The sequence below is a fragment of the Natrix helvetica genome (assembly GCF_964273705.1).
Source record: "Natrix helvetica genome assembly, chromosome: 10".
NCBI classification, from domain to species: Eukaryota; Metazoa; Chordata; class Lepidosauria; order Squamata; family Natricidae; genus Natrix; species Natrix helvetica.
In genome coordinates this window covers 18,222,412-18,250,034 of record NC_138561.1, presented here as the reverse complement: position 1 = coordinate 18,250,034, position 27,623 = coordinate 18,222,412, and the positions used below count along the sequence as shown (strand labels likewise).

The 27,623-nt window shown below is 40.6% G+C and overlaps 1 protein-coding gene across 2 annotated transcripts; it reads right to left on the bottom strand.

Annotated features, from left to right (window-relative positions):
- Positions 1–999: 999 nt before the first annotated feature.
- On the bottom strand, positions 1,000–25,919 carry CYLD (CYLD lysine 63 deubiquitinase). Of its 2 annotated transcripts, none has more exons than XM_081962970.1 (17): positions 25,604–25,919; positions 21,793–22,465; positions 21,002–21,304; positions 19,841–19,946; positions 17,807–17,902; positions 16,520–16,630; positions 14,559–14,941; positions 12,382–12,547; positions 11,900–12,041; positions 11,089–11,211; positions 9,875–9,966; positions 9,410–9,476; positions 8,466–8,598; positions 7,668–7,776; positions 6,945–7,063; positions 6,088–6,304; positions 1,000–4,935 (listed from the first exon to the last, which is right to left on the bottom strand). In XM_081962970.1, exons 2-17 carry the CDS (start codon positions 22,300–22,302, stop codon positions 4,751–4,753), a joined length of 2,862 nt encoding a protein of 953 aa, XP_081819096.1. In that variant the 5' UTR covers positions 22,303–22,465; positions 25,604–25,919; the 3' UTR covers positions 1,000–4,750. The 2 variants fall into 2 exon arrangements, with proteins under 2 accessions (XP_081819096.1, XP_081819097.1); XM_081962971.1 differs by having other exon boundaries at positions 21,137–21,304; positions 25,604–25,917.
- Between the last annotated feature and the right edge of the window lie 1,704 nt (positions 25,920–27,623).

Genomic DNA, 27,623 nt, shown 5'->3' with positions numbered 1-27,623 from the left:
TGAGGGCATTGAAGCTTGTCAGGCAATGAAAAGACGTGCAGTTTTGTGTGTCTATGGTAGCTTTGATAGCAGGAAGCTTATAACAGGCATGAGATCATAGAAAAATGTCTTGGCTGTCAGATTTTGGACTATCCAGCTAATCGATCGGTCCACCTTACCCAAGATTACTAGAAGCAAAGTTTGCCCATCTTCCCATTCTCCACCTGATGGGATGGGCTGATGATGCTCGTTTATGAAAGGCACCAAAGCTAAAAATTGCAACTACACATGTAATATTCCACTAGGCCCGTGATGGCGAACCTATGGCATGCATGCCTGAAGTGGCACGTGTAGCCATGTTGCCTGGCAATTGCAGCATCGCCCGTTCCTCTTCCGGGCACGTGATGATCAGCTGGCCTTCGTGCGTGTGGCAGTGCCAGAAACTGGGAGAGCTGGTCTTCTGTTTTCCAGCGTGAGCATGCGTGCTGGCCAGCTGATCGTCGCGCACACATGCACACCAGTAACCAGAAGGCTAGCATGCCAGCGCGCATGTGCACACCGGAAACCGAAAGGTCATTTTCCAGTGCGCACGCTCCCCTTTGGCAGCTCCTCTTCCGTGTTGCAGACCCAACATGTGCTTGCGCTCCCTTTTTGGCACCCGGTGCCGAAAAAGTTCCCCATCGCTGCACTAGGCTATTCTGTTCTAAGGAAGAGCTTTTCAACAATTCCTTATTTTGGAGGACTCCTTCTGTGAACAGTCATTTTCCTTGCACCTTGGAGTCTTTCAAAATGCCAAGTCCAATGCACATGTCCTGTACGTGGCAGGATTCAGCATAAATAAGCTTTTAGGCTGTAATTGTCAGATCTGCATGCTTAAGTCTAAAGCTTCTCCAATTATATTATCACTCTTCCACCCCCAAAACTAGTGAGCAAAGAAAAGCGCAATATTTTTAATGTGGTCATCCTTTGCCCCTCAAACCTTGGAAACCTTTCTAGCATTCTAAATAAATGACACGGCCACAAAAATGATGAGTTTATTAAATATTAAGTACAGAAATAATATAGGGTATCATTTCTTTCCTCGTCTGAAGAAATTAAGGCTTCACACATGCAATCTGAAAAATTTCCTAAGCTCTCTGTTGAGACACTCAATAGAGGAGACAGCGGCACTCAAACCACAAAATCTTTATTTTTGTTCTTCTAAAAATTGTGCAAGCCAATGCAGAACGTTAAGTTTGTTACAATGGCAGAATAAATAAAACCCAAACCTCGAAAGAGGCAGTTCAGGTCAAGATAAAAATCCAATTCAGCTTTCATATTGATTCAAGCGCTATTATCCTTCGTGACAATCTCAGCAATCCCGGGGAAACCAAAAGACGCCACTTTATATAATGTCTTGCTTACACATCGAAGTCCGTGCGGATGTGGAAAACACGATCTCAAAACAAAACGATCTCACTTCTGTTGAGTTCCTTCCTCAGGGCAATGGCTTAAAAGTTCACTTTTCACAGTACCGCTGGAGACACCTTTTAGAGCGGGGTATCAAAATGCCAAAATCACGACGGATGAAACAGAAGAGGAAATAGAAAGGGCAAGGAAAGGGACGGACGGAGAGCGATTTGCCACGTATGTTTTATTGCCCTGCACATTCAAAAGGGAGACTCTGTCACCTGCGAAGACTTTCCCTCCAACTGCAATATTGGGAAACAAGCTGGAAAGGATCATTATATATCAAAACCACTAAAACTATGTCTCATACACCACCTCCGATGTGATTATTTTAAAAGGGAGATAGTTCCCAAGATTCAGCTGGCCACCAGCTTTCTAGACCCTGTTGTTTTATTCTCACCGCCACATAAACCTTTGTCCAAGGATTGGAGCCGCATCCTCAGATGACCTGAGAATGACTCTGGATGATGCATTCTCCACACCCCTGCAACCTGACAAAAAGACGGAGCTTGTTTTCTGATCAGTATCTCTTTCCACAAATTCTTTCGATTTCTGCTCACTACCTGCCCACATTCTTTCATCCTACTGCTCCATCAAGATTGCCATTTTCCTCTCAGTCCAAGCCAACTGGAGCATGACATGTTCTCAAACCACAATTTCCCAACCGTCTTCTGAGGCACGGAGTTCCCACGAATGTTCAAAGGAAAAGCAGGGTAAGTAGGAACAAGAAGGGCATCCAATCACAAGTTACACAAATGAGAATTAATGCAATGAGCTGGCAGCCCTGCTGTGCAATTAGAAACCATTGAAAAAAGCTTTAGATGCCTAATTACTCTCTCCATCAGTTTCTCTACAGCAAGCTGATCTTAAGAGACATTCAGCACCCACCATCCATCCTGAAGGTGTGTGTGTGTGTGTGTGTGTGTGTGTGTGTATGTTTTTGTGTTACAACCCCTGGTATGCCTGCCTGCCTGCCTGCCTGCCTGCCTCTCTCTCTCTCTCTCTCTCTCTCTCTCTCTCTCTCTCTCTCTCTCTCTCTCTCTCCCTCTCTCTCTCTCTCTCTCTCTCTCTCTCTCTCTCTCTCTCATCTATCTATCTATCTATCTATCTATCTATCTATCTATCTATCTATCTATCTAAACATACAATCCATCTCTATATCATTCATTTGGGCGGAGGGAGTTCCTCACCTCACACATGCCTTCAGCTACTGTTTTCGAAATGTACCTAAGGCAACGATAGCAGGTTTTCCTCCATACTGCAGAAAAGCTATTGCATCTACAGTTCATAAAAAATACTCAATACGACACTGAATACTTCAAACAAGCTAGTAATGTCTTGCCATGTACTGAACAGCAAGTCAAATGATTTAACTACACACTGGCTCAATATAATCCTTTGAGATGATGAATGTGTGAGCACGGTTCTAAAGCGCAGAACGGAAAAAAAAATACAACGTTCGCTTTCCATTTAATAGACAACACACTTCATTTCCGTGGCATTCCCTGAGACAAATAATAATAATAATAATAAGTGCACAATAACTAGCAACCGAGGTCTTAAACATGCTACTATTACATATGGTGTCTACGGGGTACATTTATCCCAAATGTACAATATGCTGACCATTGCCCTCACAATCCAACTTTGCAGACACTGGACTGGGACAACTTGATGAGGCCAATTTCCCATGGTCAACTCGCCATGACCAATTGGCTACGGCCAACTCACAATTCAATTGACTAAAATAATTTTAAAAAATATTTTGTTGTCAATCACATTTCATTTTGTCCCTCCTTTGGCATTCTTTCTTTAATGATTCTATTCCACTATTTCTTTGATATTAGTGTAACTCTTGTCCCACAGCAAGTGGGAAGTTGTCCTAGACCTGAAGACACTGTCAAATCCACCCAATCAACTTATAGTACCTAAAAGTCCCATTGGGCGAATCAGTTACAACCATAAAAGGCAGCCTATGCGGATAGCGAAACAGCAAAAGAATATCTTGATGAGATTAAACTTGACTCAAATTCCCTTGATTAGAACTGTGGAACAAATGTATTAAGAAGACTGGATTGCTTGCGTAATCCAAATTTTCCCTCCAGGTGCAGAAGCATGCGATCACATAAGCTATTACCTAACAGAACACAGAAAGATAATTTAATGGAGTGTTTTTGAATGATCGCTACGACGGCTCTTGAAATGATATGAACTGATCTCATCCCCTTTACTAGGCTGAATTGCAAGCTGTGTCAGAGGGTCTTTTTCCCTGTCACTGGAGGAAAGGAGAATAGCCTCAGTCCTTCTGAGTAATTGGGTACTTTCTGAAAAATTGGCCAAGAGTCACACATGCTGAAAAAGTTTCCAAAACTCATTTAGAAAAAAACAAAACAAAACAGGTTTTCGGGATTCTTCCATTATGGAAACCAAGCTTGAAGACAGCAATGGAATGGCTTTCAGGATTAGCTTTGAAGATGGGTGTGTCCATGGAAAGACATCATACTGGTTCATCCACACATTCCCAGAAATGACCTTACAAATGGCATCCAGGGCATGGAACAGGACTCAGGCAGTTGTGCAAGGGAGGCAAATCTGGCCAAGGGAGGCCACTTCTGGAGCTCCGAGTATGGCTGCAAGGTTGCAGGCTCCTTACTCTTCCTTTTCCTGGAAGGTACCCATTTGCTACGAAGAAAACGATGAGAATTCTTGGTCCAGAGCGACAAGGTGGACTGATCACGTATATCTGCATTGATGCACTCGAGATGTTTTTGGGTTTTGTGATTTAACTTATTCCAGGTCAAAATAAGGAAGCAAAAGACCTTGATGTAGCCAAGGTCGTACGGCTGGTCTTACAGACACGATGGATACAACGCTGGGAAACGTACACCCTCCAAAATATAGTCCTCTTCCATTAGCTGTGCAGGATCAGAAGCATCAGAAGGCTCCAGAGGGTGGGGGTGGGGGGTGTAATCTTCGATCTATGTAAACAGTTTCTCTGAAACACAACCTAAACATTACAATCGCTTCATTTAGACTTTTTTTATTTTTAAAAAAACCCAAACACACACACACACACACACACACACACACACACAGAGGTCCAAGAGCGAAAACATTCGAATGTTTTAGCAACACAACACCGCACCGTTCCCCCTTTCCGATAAAATAGCTTCTTCTTCTTTCTAGTTCTTTGATTTCCATACCCTTTGAGGCATCCATTGCCAGCAACAGACGCACAAGCTGAGAAAGCTCCGTTGCGCTTTCTTGGGCCACCGTCCAGTCCCTGGGAAAAGGCTCCATTCTCACGAGAGTCCTCCACGTCCTACTTGTACAAACTCATCGTAGGGCTCTGATACATGCACATGTAAGCATCGCAAAGGAGCCTCCGCGCACAGCCTTGGATTCTCCTTGAGTCCAGAGAGTGCAATTCATCGAGAGACATTTTCAGATACTCGCCAACTTCTGGGCACGGAGTCACTTGAGGGATGTTAAAACCATTTTGACCTCCTTGGGAAGAGAAAAGAAGGCAGGACACAGGATTACCCCAGCAGGACAATAAGACAGCCCAAACTACCACAGGTCTATGGAGATTCTCAGGCAGCCAAGCCACGGCTGTCCCAAAGGTGCTTTTTTCAAGAGGCAACTGGACTTTCTGGTTTTTCTATGAAGACGTTTCTCTTCTCATCCAAGAAGCTTCTTCAGCTTCTTCAGCGTTGAAGATGCTTCTTGGATGAGAAGCAAAACATCTTCAAGGAAAAATAAAGAAAGTCCAGTTGCCTCTTGAAAAAAGCACTTTTGGGAGATGATGTAATCCCAGGTAAGAAGCATTCTACTTCATGCCAACTTAAATCTCCAACTTGTAATTCCATTATGGAATAAACCACATGAGTTTCACAAAAAGAAAGAGTGCAGAGAAGAGGAATGAAGAGGATTAGGGGACTGGAGGCTAAAACACATGAAGAACGGTTGCAGGAACTGGGCATGTCTAGTTTAATGAAAAGAAGGACTAAGGGAGACATGATAGCAGTGTTCCAATATCTCAGGGGTTGCCACAAAGAAGAGGGAGTCAAACTATTCTCCAAAGCACCAGAAGACAGGACAAGAAGCAATGGGTGGAAACCAATCAAAGAGAAAACCAACCTAGAACTATCATTTCCTGGTAGTGAAAACAATTAATCGGTGGAACAATTTGCCTCCAGAAGCTGTGGATGCTCCAACACTGGAGGTTTTTAAGGAGAGATTGGAGAACCATTTGTCTGAAATGGTTTAGGGTTTCCAGCTTGAGCAAGGGGTTGGACTAGAAGACCTCCAAGGTCCTTTCCAATTCTGTTATTCTATTATATTGTCTCCTTCAACTTTCCATATCCTGCTACTGTCCACATTCACTTTGGATGTAACTTTTGGAATTCCCAAAGCTGAGCAGAGATTTGATTTTTTTAGGTCTCTGGCCTTAGCCTACAGCATTAACCTGGTTTTTCTCAACGAGGTGCCCTACAATCTGGGGAACGTTGACAGAAGTATATGCCATGGTTGAAAGACTGGGTAATTATTGCTTCAACCGTGACATTATGAGTCTCACGACAGATGTTAAGTACTAAAAAAGTTCATTCATTTAAGGGCCAGGCTAACAGTTGAGCGTTCACAAAAGAGAATACATACCATCCCGATCAGCCATGCTATCGAAAAAGAGCCAAGAGGAATCTTCCTTGCCATATTTAACAAAAGCCACATAGTGGCTCGTCTCTATACAAAGAACAGCAAAGAGCTCCATCTTCTGACAAGGTATGCAGCTATGCCTCCAATCCCAGTCCGGTAAATCTTTCGGAAGTGACACTGGGTTGAATTTGTGACTCTGCCTTTTGGGGTGAAGGTGAACCTATCATGGGACAGAGGGAAGAAACTTTTAACAAAGGGAATTACATTCTTGCCCATGCCTGAAATAACTCAGTTCTCACACAAGACAGCAATATCAAAAACGAATTCCTAGGACAGTGATGGAGAACCTTTTCGGCACCAAGTGCCTAAACTGGAATGTGCATACATGTGTGTGCATGTGCCCATGCCAGAGTGCCAGAAATCCGAAGACCAGCTGGCCGGTGCGCGCATGCCTCTTTTTTGCCATTTTTTGGGGGGCCGTTTTCAGGTTGTTTTGGGGGGCGTTTTCCAGGCTGTTTTTTGGGGCCAAAACCAGCTTGAAAAATGGCCTGAAAATGGCCTGAAAAATGGCCTGAAAGCAGCCCAAGAAACAGCCTGAAAACACCCTGGCAAATGTCCCTAAAATGGCCCAAAAATGACCTGAAAATGGCCCAAGAATGGTCTGAAAATGCCCCCCAAAACAGCCTGTTTTTTGGGCATTTTTCAGGCTGTTTTCTGGTACTCCAGTGCCCGCAAAGACCAGTTGCTGATGGCGCACGTGCCCACAGAGACTGCTCGGTGTGCCACCTCTGCAACATGTGCCATAGGTTTGCCATCCCAGTCCTAGGACATTTGGGAAAGAAAGAAAGGAAAAACATTACCTGCGTATTGCAAGTTTTGCAAAACTGCTTGATTTTACCAGAGGAAATGTCTGAATCTTCGTAACATTCCCGACATTCATACATTGCAAGTCCTCCACAGATACGACACTGCCTTGGGGCTGCATTTTACAAGAGGAAAAACACCCATTGTACTGGATGCTACCATTCTGAATAAACAGAAACCCACATCTATGATTTTTTTTTATAGACAATAAAACATTTGAGTAAAAGAAAATTAGCTCACTCCATTTGTGCACAGATATTACTAATTTAAAGAATGTGCCCTGTCATATTTGAAAGTTTAGAGTTCTAGATTTTAACCTGCCATAAAAATCTTAACAGAATAAATTAGTCAGCAGACAGGCTGGTAACAGATTATTTCCTAAAGACTTAGGATATCTGTATTCTTTATTTCCTCATGGTTAGGAACTCATTCATTTTAGGAAGCGGAGAAAAGGTATTATGATCAAAACTAGAGCAGTCTGGAAGTCAACCACTGGTTTGGTCCTGCTAAAGTCTGCAATGAAGATTTCAGACCCTGATTCTATTTGTATGTCTGCATTGAAACGAGATTTTTTGTGCTCAGCAACTCCATTCTGCATTATTTTGAAGGTGATTCATTTTATTGATGAAGTATCCAGGTTCATTCATCAAATGTCATGGAATTCATTTCAACTGAAAATTCAGTCTTATTGCACTATCATGAAGCATATTTAAACTTACTGTCTTCAAGCAGATCTGTGATATTCAATTCCAGAGAAGGGAATATTTTGTTGAACATTTTGAAGTCCTTCCCAAATCGAGGCATCTGAATTATCAGACATGATGGAGCCTAGTAAAACCAACAGAAAAAGGATGCATGTTTTAGCCAAGACACTTCATTCTCTCTGTTTCAGTTTATTAAATCCTGATGCCCCTAATGTAAAATTTAAAAATAGCTCTCTCAAAAGCAAGTAACTAAAAAAAATATTAAAGTTTGATATACATATAACCAGTCGTACAGGTTAGTCCTATCTTTCACTTAATCTAAAGCAAGGGTGTCCAACTAGGCCACTTTTAAGACTTGTGGACTTCAACTCCCAGAATTCCGCAGCCTCTTAGTCTTGAAGTTGCCAAGGTTTGATGCCCTGATCTAAAGCAAGAAGGAAACTAATGGGCCTCTGGATGATGCTGAACTAGAATTCCCAGAATCCCTTTTTCACTGGTCATTCACACAAAGCAGCGGTGAATTTAAGCTGAGGAACATCTGGATACGTTGAGTTCCCTGCCTATTCTTTAATTAATAAATCATTTGCACAAATAGCTCAAGCAAAGCGTCAAGGAAGTTCTTGTGATATCTACCGAAGAAGCAAATCCCTCATTCAAAATAATGAAGTCACCTCCTAATCAATTAAGAATGTAATGAACTACAGTGAAGACGCTTGCATGCGCCAGCTTCTCAAAAGTTGCATCACCCCACCCCACCCCAGCAAAATGTGCACTGATTGGTAAAACTATCAAAAGAGGAATCGTTCTCCAAACCTCTGCAAATTTCAAATTGCTGTTGATGAAAGACCATTCCAGTAACTGCTGTATGGTGGGCACTCCAACTTTCTCATTCTTGTCCATAAAAATCTGATAGAAATAGCAGTCTTGGACTTTTTGCCCTGCCGATCTAAGAAGAGAGACGCAAGTGTATTTGACAATGGGGACGCTTCATATTGATTTTAAAAAAGGACAATCTACTACTACTATTGCAACCAGATTTGTCTTCAGGGTTACAGCAGAATCATTTAGCAATAGATTCCTGCATCTGGAAAGAAGCCAGATCACATGGATTTTAAAATCCTTTCCAAACCTTTAGTTATAAATGTAAGAATAAATTATTATTTAGTCATATATTTATAACAAATAACACACTCTGCTAGAGAAAGGTTCCCTGAAGATAGGCTCCAACACGAGTCTAAAAACTCAGAAGACTAAACCTCTAGTCCCGATGACTGACCCAGATTTGATCCTGGAATAAATTATTCCCCAAATGGATAAAGAGATTATTTAGTTTAAAGTTAAATAGCTGATAGGTACCAGTCTGTGAACTATTACATTTATATTTATAGAGAGAGACTGAGCCCATAAGTGCTGCAAGTTGTAATTTAGGAATACTGAGCTGACCACAAGTTCTCTACACCTGATGCTATTATAGCAGATACAAGTTTGAGACATAACTGACATTTATCAGTGAAGTAAGCGGGATGAGGCAGCAATAAAAGCTTTTGAAATATCCCCAAGCTCTCAAGATAAAGGCACAGCTAAATGTTCACAGTTTACAAAACTAAACACAAATAAAAGTAATGGAGATGCTTTGCAGGGTGTTCCCAGCCATAGCTTTTTGCTGGAAATTATCCTCAAGATTATAAATTATAGATAATAAAATAACTCTTCTGGCTTTTAAAATTCCTCTTGTGCGAGCCAAGGACTGTGTTTACCTTATTTTTAAGAGTGGTTCTACTCTTAAAATATGATGAAACAAAATATTCAAAAATTCTTCTGGATCTGAAAAAAAAAGTGTGTGTTTCATCAGGGTATCAAAGCACAGGCAACCAAAAAACTAAGAGCAAAAATACAAAATTACAAAACATTGCAAGAAACCAAGTCTCAAAACTGTTAATAGCAATTAAAAATGGTAAACTCTTAACCACGTAACTGGGAAACCAATGTTTTTTAGATTATTTGGAGATGGTCTGACACTTGTCTTTAATTGTTTGAAGACTCTACAGATGTAGAACTTTGTTAATTTATCACTTTAAGCACAGTCTTTAGAACAAGGACAGGCTACCAAATGAACATAAAGTTTATTATGGTGATGGTAAGATCTGATCTCGACTTATGTTTAATAACATGCAGCATTCTTTCAGTTCTTCCTCATTAACAATATTACAGAATGAGTTTACCTTTTTCTTCCGAGGTGAATCCTGACGCTGCTTCAACTTTTTCCAGGACTTTTCTCAGCTTCATTATTTTTGTGGCACACACGTATCCATATCTAGAAGATAAAAGATGAAAAGTCTGAAAAGGAACATGGAGCCCCCAAGAGGCAGAATCTGAAGAGGCAACATGGTCTAGAATCTATCTATCTATCATCTATCTATCTATCATCTATCTATCATCTATCTATCTATCTATCTATCTATCTATCTATCTATCTATCTATCTATCTATCTATCTATCATCTATCTATCTATCTATCATCTATCTATCTATCTATCTATCTATCTATCTATCTATCTATCTATATCTATCTATCATCTATCTATCTATCTATCTATCTATCTATCTATCTATCTATCATCTATCTATCATCTATCTATCTATCATCTATCTATCTATCTATCTATCTATCTATCTATCTATCTATCTATCATCTATCTATCTATCTATCATCTATCTATCTATCTATCATCTATCTATCTATCATCTATCTATCTATCTATCTATCTATCTATCTATCTATCTATCTATCTATCTATCTATCATCTTGTTTTGTTTTCGTAGATTTTCATGGGTGTAGGTAGTCTTGTTGTATTCGGGTCTTTTCCCGTGTAAGATTGAGATTGTCTTGGCAACGTTTCAGTGAGGTCTCACTCTCTCTGGAGAAAAATACTGTGGGGGTAAGACACCCCTAAACACCCCTCGGGGTGTGTATTCTGTTAATATGCAGCGTGTTGTGCCTTTGAAAGGCTTCTACTGTACCGCCATAAAATGGCTTCCACTGTACAGCGCAGTAGAGTTGCTATGGTAATGGCTTCACAGTCCTCCACAAGGGGACTCCCTCTGGTAAGGGGGAAAATCCAACATTAGAAATTAAGTTTGGTGCGGACATTCTCCCCCTATAAATAAATACCTGGGCAATGCCGGGTTATCGGCTAGTATCATTTACAACCACTTGATATGCCACCCACAAACCAAAAGGAAAAACAAGCAAAAAGAGGTAAAAACCAGTTAAAAATTGTGGAGGGGCCCGAAGTAGTCGAACCAAAGCAGGGGTTTTCAAGCTTCTTGTTCCACCTTCCAGAAACCATTTCAAACATCTTCCTGTTTGTAGAAGACACTTTCGATATTTCCCACCAAAACTGGCATGTTTTACAGGTAGCTCATTTGTACTTACATTCGAAGGGGATTCACTATCTCTGTCCGTAGCAGTTCTTGAGTTTCGCTGTAATATTCTACATCATTCTTCTCTTTCGGCCGAAGCAAGACTGTATCCAAAACAGAACTGAATGCAAACAGGCTGAAAGAGTAGGGGAAAAAAATAAGTTTCAAATGGGAAAAAAAGGGGGCGGGGGGGGGGGGAGAAAGGAAACCACCTTCAGGTTAAGAACTGTCCCAAAATCTAACACAGAAAGAGATGCTTTTAACGGATTCTGTGAGATTCTGACAAATATCTGTTTCCAGGAACAGCGCTTACATTTTGAAAGAGTGTAATCTGAAACTTGCCAGCAGCTAAGCTCACCATGTTTAAGTCGAATTTGGGACAATTTTGCCTTAGAAAAAAGAATGTGAGCCATATCAAATACCGAAGGCTCAACCAGCAGAGAAAGAGAGAGAAAGAAATACTTGGAATGGAAAAAGAAATCCAGGACAAGAAGTAATTAATTTTGATTCTATGTCTTAAACATAATGCCTTTCCTAGACTGTAAACTAAGCTCTTACACGGTTAAAAGAAATCCCTAATATACACAGAATTCCCCTGTTTAATGACCATTCAAAGTTACGAAGGCACTGAAAAACTTTGTAGTCCTCACATATATGACTCTCACAGTATTCCCCCGTCAAGTGATCACATTTTGGGCATGTCACAAAAATAACATGCACATGCTATTAGGGTCATGTAACCTCGTTGAATTTTTAAAAATGCATATCATTGTGTTTTCTTCATCTCAGGCTTGAAATGCAGTGCGTTTTTTTTCTTTATTTACCAGAATAAGGTGGAATCTAAGTAGCAGGAGTTATAATGACCCTGGATACCCTTTTTCTTCCCGATCATTGTTTCCAATCCTTCTTTTTCCATTTTTGGAGGAGTGTTTTCTTCGACCACTTCACTGAGATAGCCTCCAAAAGCTGAAAAACAAATAGGGGAATTCAAGCTACATCTGTACTCTTTCATAATCCCACATTAGCAACAAGCACAATGGAAATATCAAAAGCCCGATACGAAGTCCAGCAAAGTCACAGGTCCACCCATTTCTCCATTCTTGTGACCAACATTGTTTTGACAGAAACACGTACACTTATTTCTCACAAACGTGCACATATATTACATGCTTACAGGCAGAAGCACACACACACATGCACAGAGACAACTTCCTTGATCGTTGGAAATGGTTGCCCCTCCTCCCCAATTCAGAACGAAAGCAAAGCTGGAGAGAGAGAGAGAGAGAGAGAGAAAGAGAGACCATACCTAAGGAATTGCAACGTTCGATCTGATTGGACACCGGCTGCAATGAAGCAAATCTGGAATCGGGTCGACAGCTCTTCAGTTTGACAAAAAGAGCTTTCTTTGGTGCGCAGGTAAAGTAACGAATCCCTTTAAAAGTCCCATCGGTGCAACCTGCACATTCATCTTCCTGGAAAAACAAATTTGCACTTTGTGGTCAATGCTCACATCTATAGAAGTTGTAGCGCTACGGGACATCCTCCTCCGTATAACCTGGCTAAATGGCAGTCACAACACTTAATCTTCCCGACCCAACCCTTGAAGAGCACACTCACATCATCAACACGATTTCTGATGAAACTACAAAGCTTAAATGTGGCTCCTGGTGAGATCACCATCTCCTTTGATAGAGTCCCTATTTACATCCGTCCCTCCCCACTTAGCACAATGGGTCACAGAACTGCAAGTCCTTGATTTACAATTACTCATTCAGTGACTGTTCAAAATTACAACAAAGACAAATGGGACTTACGACTCGGTTTTGAAGTTCCAAAGCCCAGACAAACACACACACACACACACACGACCACAATTCAGGGGTGAAATTCAGCAGGTTCTGAAAGGTTCTGGAGAACCGGTAGCGGAAATTTTGAGTAGTTCACAGAACCAGCAAATACCCTCTCTGGCTGGCCCCATAGTGGGGTGGGAATGGAGATTTTGCAGTATCCTTCCCCTGCCATGCCCACCAAGCCACGCTCACAGAACTGGTAATATAAATGTTTGAATTTCACCACTGCCACAATTTCAGACATTTTTGCCGGAAACCAGCGTTTACTTCCCCAAAAAATTGTCCCTTAGCAAATGATGGATTCACTTAACAACGGCTGCAAAAAAAAAAAATTGGGTCTGATCTGGTGGAAACCTACCGTATTTTTTGGAGTATAAGACACACCTTTTTTCCTCAAAGAGGAGGCTGAAAATCTGGGTGTGTCTTATACATTGAATACAGCGTTTTTTGCCTCCCGAAGCCCTGCCTTCTTCACCAAAATGGCCATGCGTACCCTTATGAAGGTTTTCAGAAAGCTCCTGGGGGCTGGGGAGGGCAGAAATGGACAAAAAACGGGCTGTTTTTGCCCCCCCCCCGCCCCCAGCAGCACTCTATAAGCCTTCATAAGGCTATGCATGCAATTTTTTTGACAAAAAATGGGCCGTTTTTTACTCGTTTTTGCCCCCCCTCCCCAGGAGCACTCTGCAAGCCCCCCAAGGCTATTCATGAAAAATGGGCCGTTTTGGGGAGATTTGTAGAGTGCAAAAACTTTTTTTTTCCTTTTGGAAAGCTCTTCAACTGATTGAAGAGAATTACATTGATCAAGTGCTGTGCCAGCAGAAACAAAGTCTTAGGTGCTGCAGATTGTCAGTGATTTCCTTCTCCAGCACATGGATAAATACATCTGGAAACATCTACCTATCTACCTACTCTCAATCTCTCCCTACCTACCTACTGTATTTCTCTATCTATCTATCATCTATCTATCTATCTATCTATCTATCTATCTATCTATCTATCTATCTATCTATCTATCTATCTATCATCTATCTATCTATCATCTATCTATCTATCTATCTATCTATCTATCTATCTATCTATCATCTATCTATCTATCATGTATCTATCTACTTACCTACCTACCTATCTAATCTCTCTCTCTAATCTACTGTATTCTCTCTCTATATATATATTTCTCTATCCCTCTACCTACCAACCTACCTACTCTTCCTCTCTCCCTACCTATCTACTGTATTTCTCTATCTTTCTATTTCTCTCTCTCTATCCCTCTCCCTACCTACCTATACACTCTCTCTCTCCCTACCTACCTACTGTATTTCTCTATCTCTATTTCTCTCTCTCTCTCTATCCCTTTATCTACCTACCTACCTACTTACCTACTCTTTCTCTCCCTACGTACCTACTGTATTTCTCTCTCTTTCTCTCCCTCTCTCTCCCTCTACCTACCTACTTTTTTTTAAATTTGCCTCTTCAAAACCTTGGTGCATCTTATACTTCGAAAAATACGGTACATTATGACTATCAGTCAAGCTGTAGCCAGGAAACTTAAGAGAAAAGCAATAATGAAAAGATAATGCAGGGTTAGAGGTGGGCAGGCATTGCCCCACAGTTTCTCAAATCTGACAGTAGTTACCAGTTCAAGCCCGGCTAACACTTCGTTGACCCCTGGCGGCTGCCCGATCCAACGGATTACTCCATAGAAGGGAGGGTTTTCTTTCACTTCTGCTAAAGAGCCAGCTTCGAGGCCATGCATGTTGATGGGGGCCACGGTAGCTGGGGGACTCTCTTGTGTTGGAACGGAAGTCCCTTCTCCAATGACCGACTGGACAGATAAGGAGAGCGGGCTGTGTGATATGGAACTGTTGGTGGTGCTTGACATCTTGGTTAGGCTGAAAGGCAGGGAATGGAATCTGTTTTCGGAAGATATACTATTTGACGGCGCAGGCTGGAGTGGTGGGGAAGAATTTCCAAAGCCAGAAGAGGAGTCGTTGAGTGATTTTGCAGAATCTTCAGCCACTGTTGAATTGGAGGCAAGCAAAGAAATAGGCACAGATTACAATTTTCAACTTTTATTAAGGTACCTGAACTGATATGATGCACTTCTCACATAAAATGAGTTCATTCTCTCTCTCTCTCTCTCTCTCTCTCTCTCTCTCTCTCTCTCTCTCTCCTCCCTCCCTCCCTCCCTCCCTCCCTCCCTCCCTCCCTCTCTCTCTCTCTCTCTCTCTCAACAGTTTATTGGCACTTGCTAACAGGTAGATTTTACTAATACTGTAATCAAGGACTATAACCAAGAATCTGAGCTTCTGCTGCTACACCAATCAGCAAATAGAATAAAATTTCATACATAATTATTACTAAGTTTCTCAGTGATAGATTATAGCAGGTGACAGCAATTCCAAACTTGGGTGGAAGAAACTGGGATCCTGGATTCATTCCAAGTTCATACAGAATATCATGTGATCTTAATACATGCTCCAAATAAATTGGGTATTGTTCCTTAAGTTTTCTGACTCCTACACTCTATGGCAGCTGGGCACAGCAGAAAAGCTGATGTGACAACGACAAAAAACCCTTGAACATAAAAACCTTTGAAGCCACAGTTCCATCTTATTCAACAAATTTAAGGACTATTTAATATTCAAGAGTAACTGGTCAACTTCAAACTATTTGCTTAAAACTGCTGTTCTAGACTGTGTAGGCTAGGGAATTCTGGGAGTTGAAATCTATGCATCACATAGTGGCTGAAAAACAGTGCTGAGATGTTAGTAATCTGGAAGCCAAGATTTACCAGGAAACAAAAAATGAAATCTACCCCTCTCGTGAATTCGTACAATCAGTGGCGGAGGGAGAGGCCCTAAAGGACACATTCACCACCTTGTCTCCTGAAGACACATAAATAAATCATGAGTCAAAGCTCAGTGCATGAGGTCACAAGCTGGTATAATAGCACATTACTATTTATAAGCCTCTTGAACGCTCTGCCTGCAACCCAACTGGTTTAATAAAGAGAGTAAGATCAAGCTGTCATGCAATGCTGGGCATTTTCTACCACGACTGAAAAATTACCATAAAAACCTGAAAACCGAAGAAAAAAGTCTTCAGTTATTTGACAAACTACAGCAGTGTTTCTCAAACTTGGCGACTTTAAGTCCTGTGGACTTCAACTCCCAGAATTCCCCAGCCAGCTATGCTAAGTTTGAGAAACACTGAACTACAGCCATGAACTAAGGAACTGGAAATTAACCAAAGGAGATTTAGATTTTTCCCCACCCTCTTAAAGCCATGTGACTGCTACTACAAGGAATTGCTTAAAAAAAAAAAGTCAAGGGCAACTTTCAAAAGCTGTTTGTGATAGGTTGTTGGATCAAATGAGAGTGTAAAATAATTCCTCTGAGGTCGTGGAAGTAAGTAGGGGATGATGGGCCATGCTCATCTTGACTCAAAGCAGCAAAACAAGGAAAGCTGCAGTTTGGGGGGGGGGGATGCATCAAAGCGCATCCAAAAATATAGGTCAATACAGTTGTCAGAATTCTCTGCATCATTACAGTCATATTTTGTTACTACATCTGTGATCAAAATCCAGTTTGTTACCTTCATCAATATACCATGTATTTTTTGATTTTGACTGAGAATCTACTGAGGAGCCATTTAAAGCGTAGAAAAATTCTGTTCTGTTTCTGTTTCCAGGATCAGAGAGTGCACCTGAAAAACAGGCCATGTCAGAAAGGAAGAACATATACAAGTAAGCTTTGATGTTCTTAGAAAAGTCTGCATCAGAACTGTATGGCTTTTATGGAAGAAAGTTGTCTGGTCCAATCACTTCAACACTGCATGATCTCATGCGGTCCCAACCCTTTAAACCGAACAATTCTGTTCTCAGCTTACATCTCAAACTATGCACATAGTACCTTTTAGAAAACAAAGCTGTATCAGGTAAACATTCTGTTTAAGCTTAATGAAACTGTTTTCTCAATAATGTCCGTAAAATTAATACCACATACGGATCACTGATTTTAGACTTAGAAGTAATGAACATCAGTAGATTACTTAAAATTACATGCCACCAAATCCCAAAAACTCTTGACTCATACATCCTTTGAACATGTGAAATATGGACTGTTAAACTGTAGTCGTTGTAATCTTAATATGCAAGGGAGAAACTGTCTTAAATTGTCTTGTTCAGTAGATTAGAAAGATCCATGGATTGAGAATGGTGCAACCAAAATTTCTTCACAGATTGCTCCACATAAATTGGGATAATCCTAGAAATATGCACCTATGCAAAGGTTCTTATGATTCCTGCTGAAATTTGGACATCCCTTTACAATACATCTAACCCTTCGACGTAAACCCCTCTTTCTTGCTATTTTACAGATCACATTTGCAATTTGGCTCCTTATATTCCACCTGAAGGATCAAGCACAGGAAATTCAAGCAGTGAATCCAGAGGGTTCAATGGAAAATGAATTTATCCATTTCCATTCTTCTCTCTCTCTCTGTCTTTGTCTGTCTGTCTGTCTATCTCTCTCTCCCTCCCTCCTCTATCTTTCCTCTCTGTCTTCCCTCTCTATCTGTTTATATCTATCTCACTTATCCAACCATCCTAGGAAGTCCTTTAAGTATCACTCAAAGAGCTCCAATCATAATTGGTGCAATAACACATATATTTTCCATATATATGGATAGCAATTAAAGATGCTGATATGTTCAAATCTTTATAAGGAATACAATAAAGTACACATTAAATATCTTCACTGACGTTAATGGAGAGACCGTTTTAGTAGTCACACTTGCTTTTGAATAGCAACATGAGGAGATTGCACTGTGGCAATCCTTATTTAACACTCTAAGTTTCACTGAAATGTCGAGTCAAAGTACCTGTAGATTTTGGTTTGCTATGACCAAAAGCTTTCTCACCACCACCTCTGGAAGTATAAGCGAGTTTGGGAGCTCTCCTGTCCTGAGACACGGCCTCTAAAATAGAGCAGAGTTTAGATATTTCACAAAGGATAAGAGCACCCTATACAACAATGCAATGTATTAGTTTCAAAACATTAATCAAAAATAGGAGACACATTAGACATTCCTCAGGAGGGCTGAAAGTCCTGACATACAAGATTTTACATGTAAGAGATAAGCCGAATAGTAACATGATGCCTCAATTATAATACCTGTCATAATGAAACTATAATATGAACTACCATTATCCAGGAACGATGTGTAAGTTTTTTTTTTTTAACGGTTAATGATTAAATATTAAATAAGAACTTTCTCAGTTGGCCATTGTTGGAACAGTTTGCCAGTCTAAATAAATCTTTATATTAATCCAGCCGAGCAAGGTGCTTTCTTACACCTATCTGCATCTCATGCTTCAACACTGGCAGTTTTTAAGATGCTGGGTAACCCTTTGTCTGAAGTGGTGTAGGGTTTCCTGTCTAAGCAGGGGGTTGGAGTAGAAGACCTTCAAGGTCCCTTCCAACTCTGTTATTCTGTTTTCACCTCTCTTAAATTCCGCCAAAGGTTCAATTTACACCTACAAAGCTTCTGTCTTTGTCCTGACCAAGCCAAAAGGTAAGTCTCCTCATCCAGCTGTACTTTCCCTAGAAATGTATGAGCTGCTGGTTCCAAAGGCTGCTCGCATATTTCAGTTTCCTTGGCAATGCAGCCAACTAAATAGTTTCATCGCCAATGTCAAGTTTAAAAAAAACATAAAAGAGCCGTCTAGTAACATAAGATTCCATGGTTTCTTGCTAAGCAAGTCAGCTAATCTCAGTAGATCCTGTTCGTCACTATATTCCTCCAGTGCAAGTGGTTGACTCATGCATGCAGCATAGGGGTTAGAGTATTATTAAAGCTTTGTGAATAGAAAAACTGGCACTCTAATAATATGGAGAAAAGAACAGATTGTCTGTGGTTCCGAGCCCTTCTCACAAACACCAATCCTTTGATCAGAGCATATGTGGGCATCATTTGAACATATTCTTTTTAAAGAAAGTGTAAGAAAACAATCCCATCATCTAATACACAAACGCTGTAAAAAAAAAAAAAAGAATCACCTGGAGAGACCTTATGCATTATTTCTTACAGGTTTTTTAAGTGTTCTTAACTAGCCTTTAAATCATTATGCATAATTATTCACGAATGTGAACTGCAGCCGTATCATTTCCATTCAACGCTGTTCCAGTTCCCTAGCCCACACACTATCCTACTAAACAAAGCCAATTTCTGAAGTAGAAAATTCACTGCCAGATAATGGGACTTTCAGTCCTCAAGCTTTATCATCTACAAAAAATTGTGAAGGCCAGCATCTTAAGACAAATATAATTGGCTTACGAACAGCTCCTTTAGTGACTGTTCAAAGTTACAAGGGCACTAAAAAAAAAAGATGGTTTTTCACTAACTGTTGCAGCATCCCTATGGTCACGTGATCAAAATCCAGTGTCCCAGGGTCATGTGATCCACCCTTTGTGATTTTCTGACAAGCAAAGTCAATTGATTCACTTAACAACCATGATACTAACTTAGCAACTGCAGTGATCACTTAATAACTGTGTGGCAAGAAAGGATGTAAAAAGGGGCAGGACTCACTTAACATCTGGAACATACATTTTGGGGTCAATTGTGGTCATAAGTCACAGACTACCTGTAATGCATTGTTGTAGCACTTCTTAATGAGTTTATGAAACAAAATACATGATATTTTAATGATTCTGAAAACATTTCCAGAATCAGAAGGAAATGCACATTACCCCCCAAAAAACCAATGCCAAGTAATATAGTAGATACTGAAACATCTACTTTAAGAATGAACTGCAAAGGGCCAAATTTTAAGCAAATCTAAAACTAGAACCAGACATTAATCAACCTGCTAAAATCTGGAAAACTCTTCTCAAAATCAAAATAAAATATTACCTGGGATAACATCATTGATATGCAAAAGAAGCGTGCTTTCAACACTTGCAAAACTACAGAGCTGTTGTCCATTGTATCTTCCATCCCAATTTCCAATTGGATTATCCTAAAAAGCATTTTATAACATGTTTATCCTTATAGCCCAAGAGAACAGCTGAATGCATTCAAGAAAACCAGGATGTTACTAAAATTTGCAAAGGCTATGCAAAGCTAAGGTTGAAAGCACAAACCATCACACAAAAAAGGCAGATTCTTGTAATGCTGGCAACCCACCTCTCACAGACAGAAACACAATTTGTCTAGTAATAATCATATGTCAGAGTTAAGAAAAAACTGCCAATTACTGAGGTAGAAAGCCCAGTTTGTAAGCAATTAGAGAACTCACACAAATATAGCCATTCTCATTGGTTACTGAGAAAATAGAAAGGTTGAGGAGAAAGTTAACTGTTTTGATCTTTCATAGTTCTAAGTGGAACCAAGTGAGGCTATGCAAGCACAACCCATTATATTCAATGTGCAAACAGCATTTTGCCACATCAAATACCTATGCATATTTCACCAAGTAGAACATTTGATTTCAGTACTTCAAAGCTATTGTATGTCTTCCAATTATAGAAACAAATTTCAGGACAAAGGTGAGGAACAGCAAGTATTATTGAAGTGCTCTTGAGCATTACAAATTAAGAGGTGCAATTCAAATTCATACCGAAATGTCTTTTTATATAGCCCTTAAAGAGACTAACACTGACATACATCACCATTTTTTTCAGAAAAGAACGGAGTTCAATAAAACATGCTTATCATTAGAATCAAGGACAATATTTTTTTTAACTTGGCAAGTCATTTTGAACAATAAGTAAAGCCTGTTAAACTCATATGTAATCTTGTTCATTGTCTGTTGTCCAACAAGTAATACTGTACTGTAAGATTCAAACGCCCTAGAGAAGATTCTCTGTTACTATGCTGTAATCCAAGAAGCATGATTATCCTCCCCAAAAGCAAATTAATATACATTTTATCTGATACTAAAAAATATACTAGAGTGATTTGCAGATGGCAACAACCGCCATAAGTAGCTTTCAAGGATTCCACCCACCAGCAATATTGCATGTACTACTTTAAACACACATGCAAAAAATCATAAAAATCTTGATTTCTTACCATGTCCACTCCAACAATGTATCCTAAACTCTCGTTTCCTGGTATGACATCACAGAATATAACTGTCCCATACTCTATATTCTTCCCTATCTTCACAGAAACCCTGGAGTTGAGCTCCAAAGGAGGAAGGTCTACCTGCATTGAGTCAACTGGAGCTGCATAGTCATTCTCCAGTTCATTGTCATCATCTTCCATCAGTTCTAGTTTGTCTAGTGCAACAAACACTCCACAGTCCTCATCGCATCTGAACAGCTGTTTGCCTTGGTACTGTCCATCAGTAAAGCCCTGACCACGACCTTCTTCCTGTATTTACAAAAAGGAAAAGATAAAAATGAATTGTGAGGTTCAGCCAAATGTTCGGCTGAGGAAGGATCCAAGTTTCATAACCTTCACAGAAATTACAACTCACGGGAATATCTTAGATTAGGGAGGCCTGTTTCACAGCAGTATGCTGAACTGCCATAAATCAGTTTATTTTTAGCTCAACAAACTGCAGGAATCCAGCAAATGATAAATTGAAATTTATGCAAAGATGTTCATAATAAAAGCAACTCATGTCTGGCATGTAGAGACATTCTCTCAACGCAACCTACTTTAGCTACGTTGCAAGGATAAAATGGTGTGGATAAAACATCCCCCACAATCCTTCAATCTTAAAAGGAAGGCAGGGATACAAATGTAATGAACGAATTAAAACTAACGCTTTGCTGGTTTTCAGAATGGCCCATACCCCAACCATACCAGAAAGCATGCTTCACCAATGTACATTAAAAAAGAAAGAGAATCCTTACCAGAAGCTCCACCCCGAAAAATATACCCGACAGAGATCTCTCTTGTATTAAGGGTCCTCTAAAGCGAACTATTCCAGGGTATTTCTCTTCTCCTGATCTCAGCTGCACTTTCACTGGGGAACCAACATCGATGTGGAGGCCCTTACGCAGCCTGCTTCTGCTTTTAAATATACTGTATCTTTCCTCGCAATTGGTGATTGCCAGTAGCAGCTCGGCTCGTTTTTCATCTATATCAACGAGCTCTTTCTCGTCAACGTACAGGACCACGTGGGGCTGTTCCAAAATCTTGATTCCTATTTGTAGCTTCTTGCTTTTGGACGAAGGGTTGTTCCTGATGTGGCCACCGGAAGACCTGTCTTGAATAAACTGACCAATACTACCTTTAGGTATTTTTAATAGCTTTTGAGTCTGCTTGTCTATAATGCTACATTCCTGGAGAAGTAAATAAAATATACGCTCTTCCCAATATGGAGAGCTCGCTTTTTCTTGACTCCACAAACCCGAAGTCATTGTGGTTCAAGCTTTGTATAAAGGTGAAAAAGAAGAATCTTCAAAAGAAACTTAAGTTGGCAGCATAGCTGTAAATGAGGGTGGTTCTTTTTTTTAAGTGCCAGCTCCAATGACTTAATTTTCTTCATTCATGTCCTACTGAGCTAAATCCAGAATAGATGACCTGAAGCATAAAAATAAAGGAAAACATCATTAGAGGCTAAAGGAGTGAAGGACAGGAAAACAAGACACTTTTGAAAGCAAGTATCATCACTGATTTTTTTATAGACCTATGACAACATCCAGCTGGCAAGAATGAGGACATGTTTAGATAGCTACAAAGGTCATGCTGAAGAATTTCTCAGCACAATAAAATTGACTGACTAACAGATTCATCATCACACCACCGCCACCACAAAACTGACCATGTAGATTTTATCTTTGCAATCCTTATTAATATCTTGAACTGAGTGGACAGCTGCTCTCACAAATAAGAGTCCCCCCCCTTTTAGTTGAATTTTCGGGGGCGGGGGGAATAAAGGTAAGGCAAGCGTTTTGTTAATCTCACAATCTGACTATAGAGAAAACAAAGTTTTACCTTTAGTGTGGGGAAAGCTACAGCTCATTCCTAACTTTGTAGTTCAGTATTACTTATGCAAAGAGACTCCATATGATCATAAGGCTTGCATATACATATTTAAGCTCACTAAGTTAAGACATGAACCACTTCATCCTGAAGTTTCAGTCTGAGCAAACCAGTGACCCCATCCTGACTTATGTTGCAGAAACAGATTCTAGTCCACAATGGCTTCTGCCACAACACAGCTGCCGTTTTTGTGCAGGCTAGCTCACAATGAAGCACGACTGAACTTAATAGTCTTTATTCCAGAACAGGCGTGATCGTGATTCCCCTATAAATCTCTTTCTGTTATGTGATAGTGTGACCTCAGTATTTGTTTTCTGATTGCAAAAGACAAACCCAAGAACTCTGGCTGAAGTAATGTAAGTACTATAAGAAGAAATATTTTTATAATAGATATAGACATGCACACACAAAAACCTCCACTGTTCTATAGAGTAAACAAAACCACAGAACCTTTGTCTGTTTTTAAGTATAAGATATCCATAGAAAAGTTAACAGCTTTCTGAGTGAAAAATCTTAAGCCTGCCTAGAAGTAAACAAGACCCCTTTTTTGTTAAGAAAACAAATGAAAAATGATGCGTGTTTGGCTGGCATACATACATACACACAGAAACACACGCACACATATATACATATTCTACATACATACACATATATTTCATGTATTATGTTTTATCATACATATATGATACACATATGGACGAATACAGACACACGGACACATATACACATATATACACACAAACATTAGGCAAGTTTGTCAACCTGCCCAACACAAAAGGTGGCTCCCTAAATGAGAAAGTGAAACCAGAAAGGGGAAGAGGCAGAAAACTTTCTCTGAAATTGTACACAAAGCATATCCCAAACATTTTAAGGCGCTCCCTCTATGTCTCAAGCACAGAAAGGTGTGTGTAGGTGTGTGTTTATATAATGGGGAAGCCAACCTAAAGGAAACGAGTCAATGAGGAGGGGGAGCAGCTGCCAGCACCATCAAAACTATGTGAAGAGTAGCTTTGCCAACTAATTGCAAGAAGGCGAAAATTCAACATGAAACGAAGGACAGCAAACAGTCGTCTTTGTAGTGAAAAGGATAAAACAATTGACTGTTTGATCAGAGGCTGCAGAACAATTTCACAAACTAACCTCAAGCAACCACATGACCAAGTTGCAGAATTATTCATTGGAAACTTTGCCAAAAGTATGAATTTGAATGTAGCTAAAAAAAAATAACTTCATGGGACCCTCAAGCAGGGAAAGGTTTGGAGAAACAACAGGTTAAGATCTTAGGGGACTTTTAAAATCCAACCGCAATCTTTGTTCAATACATGCCTGATAGAACAGTTACTGAAAAGAAGAAGGCCTGGTTCTGGGTGATGCTAGAAATTTGTCATTATACCAATTATGATTAGAGCCCTCCCAGCGATACTTAAAGGACTTCCTAGCATGATTGGATGATAGATAAGTGAAATAGATATAGACAGGCAGAGAGGTAAGATAGAGAAGATGGATGGGTGGGTGGATGGGTGGATGGGTGGGCGAGTAGGCAGGCAGGCAAGCAGGCAGACAGACAAGAGACAGACATAGAGAGAGAGAGAAAATATAGCTAGAGACAGACAGACAGACAAGATAAGAGAGAGAGATGAGAGATTGATAATGACAGATGATAGCAGATAGATAGATAGATAGATAGATAGATAGATAGATAGATAGATAGACAGAGAGACAGACAAAAACTGATAGACAGAGATGAATAGCTATAGAAATACATAGATGATAGATAGCTCTAATTTATTAAGTAGCCTGCCTTTATTGCTTTTTATAAATAACTGAAAGGTGACAAACATAGCTAATATTTCCTTTTCCTCGCCACAACAACCCTGTGAAGAGGACTGGCCCAAAGTCACCCATGAATTCATCAGACATATACATCCTAAATTTACATAAAAACCCAAAACCCCGCCTTGAACTATCCCTGTCCTCAAACCTTAACCATCCTTAGTTCCTTGGTTAGAACTTGACTTACTAAATTTCCCACCAGTCTCAAGACTGTGACTCTAACTACAGGCAACAACAACAATAGTCAATGGTATTTGTGAGACATTTTTGAATGTTCAGTTGACTGTTCCATGTTTAATGAATAAAATATAATAATAATAATAGTAGTAGTAGTAGTCAATGGTATTTGTGAGACATTTTTGAATGTTCAGTTGACTGAGTTTCATGTTTAATGAATAAAAGATAATAATAATAGTAATAATAGTAATAATTTCCTATTTTCAATGTTCAGTTGACTGAGTTTCATGTTTAACGAATAAGAGAATGATGATGATGATAATAATAATTGTACATATGCACTGACAAAATAAATAATTCTAATTCTAATAAAATAGCAGAAGCCCCGTTTGAGACACCACCAACTCCCGTCTCTCCCTCCCTCCCCCCGCGAGCGAGTCTGGGCCGGCCGCTTTTCCACTCAGGCCAGCCTACCTCGCAGGGCTGTTGTGCAGCGACCTCAAAGGGGCGCTTCGCCGGCCGCCGCGGTCTTTCCTGAGGGGGAACCGTGACCCACGGAGGACCCCGAAGAAAGGAGGGCGAAGGGACCGAACCCACCGCGACGCTTCCCCCCCCACCCCCAGCGCAATGGCCCGGCTGCCATTCCGGCCGCTTCCCGCCATTTACCGTTTTCTCCTCCCTTCGCAGGCGGCCGCAGCGGAGCTTCTTGGCCTCCCGGCGCCCCGTGGGGGAAGACGGGGAGCGACGGCGACGACCGCCACCATCCCCATCCCCTCAGGAGCTTCGCCGAGCGCACCCTAACCCCCCCCCGGTCTGGGTTGCCCGCTCCGACCCACCCCGTCCCCGCGCTTCGCCAATCAGAACACGGGGCAGCAGGCGTCGCTCCTTGCGATTGGTTTTCTCTCCCTTTCGCTCTCGCTTTCTGTCAGGCAGAGGGAATTTCCATCTTTTTCCCTCACCAGCATGCTAGGTTGAACAGTAGCGACGAGTCGTTGGATTGGCTGGCCGGCTTCGTTTCTGTTCGAGGAGTGGCTAGAAAGGGAAGAAAGCCCCCCCCCCCGATGCCTCTCCCCCACCCACCTCCTTCGTACGCGCCGTGATCGGTTGATTTGATTGGGCGGGTTTTCCCAGGACTCGCCTATCTTTCTTTCTATTGGATAAAAAGCGAAAGAGCGGAGGGAAAAGTGGGCGGGAGCTCTAAAAGGTAAAACGTTACCATTCCTCCTCTTCTTCCTGCCCCCGCCCCCAGATTGATGACGTCATTCGGAGGAGGGCGGGGCCATGTTGTCTGTGCTGGTATTGCATATTAATCCGTAATCGGCGCTTATAATTATTTGCAGTGGAATTTGGGGGGGGGGGGGATTCTTTGATTTCTGTTCTTTCACCCCAAAATAATAATAATAAAAATAACAAGGCACAGTTGAAAAGCAAAGAATAAAAATGGAGGAACACCTGTTGAGAGAGTGCGTGCAAATGCGTATGAATGCATAAAGAGAGGGAAAATCCTTTTAAAATAGGTGGTTTCTTTTTAAATCTTTGCAGATCTTTAGATTTTCGTATAGATTCTTCAAAAATGTATTAAATTCTTTGCATAGAAGATGCACTATGTTTAAACGTTGAGAGACAGGAAATGCACACACACACACACAAACGTACTTATATAATATAATGGACATAAAATTGTGTGTTTGGGTGGATGGAGAGAGATAATGAAAATAGATGTAATTTATGTCAGACTAAGTCTTTGACGTTGAATAACTATTGTCACTTCGAAGGTACACTAATCGGCAAACATTAAAATGACATTTTGTTGTATGCAGCTCTCAAAGGCTCACCACCTCCAATATACATTACATTTCTGTTTTTAATGGGATATTTTTAAACCAAGGATTTATTTATTAATTTGATAGATACAGGTGGCTACCTATCTCATATGCATGGCACTGGGTAGCTAATAATTTAAATTATTAAGGTTCTACATTTAGGCAAGAAGAATAAAATGCAAAGGTACAGTATATGTGGTACCTTGCTCAATAATAGTAACTGTGAGAGGGATCTTGGAGTGGACAACCATTTAAATAGGAGCCAGCAGTGTGCAGCAGCTGCCAAAAAAGCCAACACAGTTCTAGGCTGCATCAACAGAGGGATAGAATAAAGATCACATGAAGTGTTAATACCACTTTATAATGCCTTTGGTAAGGCCACACCTGGAATACGGCATACAGTTTTGGTCGGCACAATGTAAAAAAGATGTGGAGACTCTGGAAAGAATGCAAAGAGCAACAAAGAGGATTAGGGGACTGGAGGCTAAAACACATGAAGAATGGTTGCAGGAACTGGGTATGTCTAGTTTAATGAAAAGAAGGACTAGGGGAGACATGATAGCAGTCTTCCAATATCTCAGGGGTTCCTACAAAGCAGAGGGAGTCAAACTATTCTCCAAAGCACCTGAGGGTAGAACAAGAAGCAATGGGTGGAAACTAGTCAAGGAGAGAAGCAATTTAGAACTAAGGAGAAATTTCCTGACAACAATAACTGGAACGACTTGCCTCCAGAAGTTGTGAATGCTCCAACATTGGAGGTTTTTAAGAAGATGTTGGACAACCATTTGTCTGAAGTGGTGTAGAGTTTCCTACATAAGTAGGAGGTTGGACTAGAAGACCTCCAAGGTCCCTTCCAATTCTGT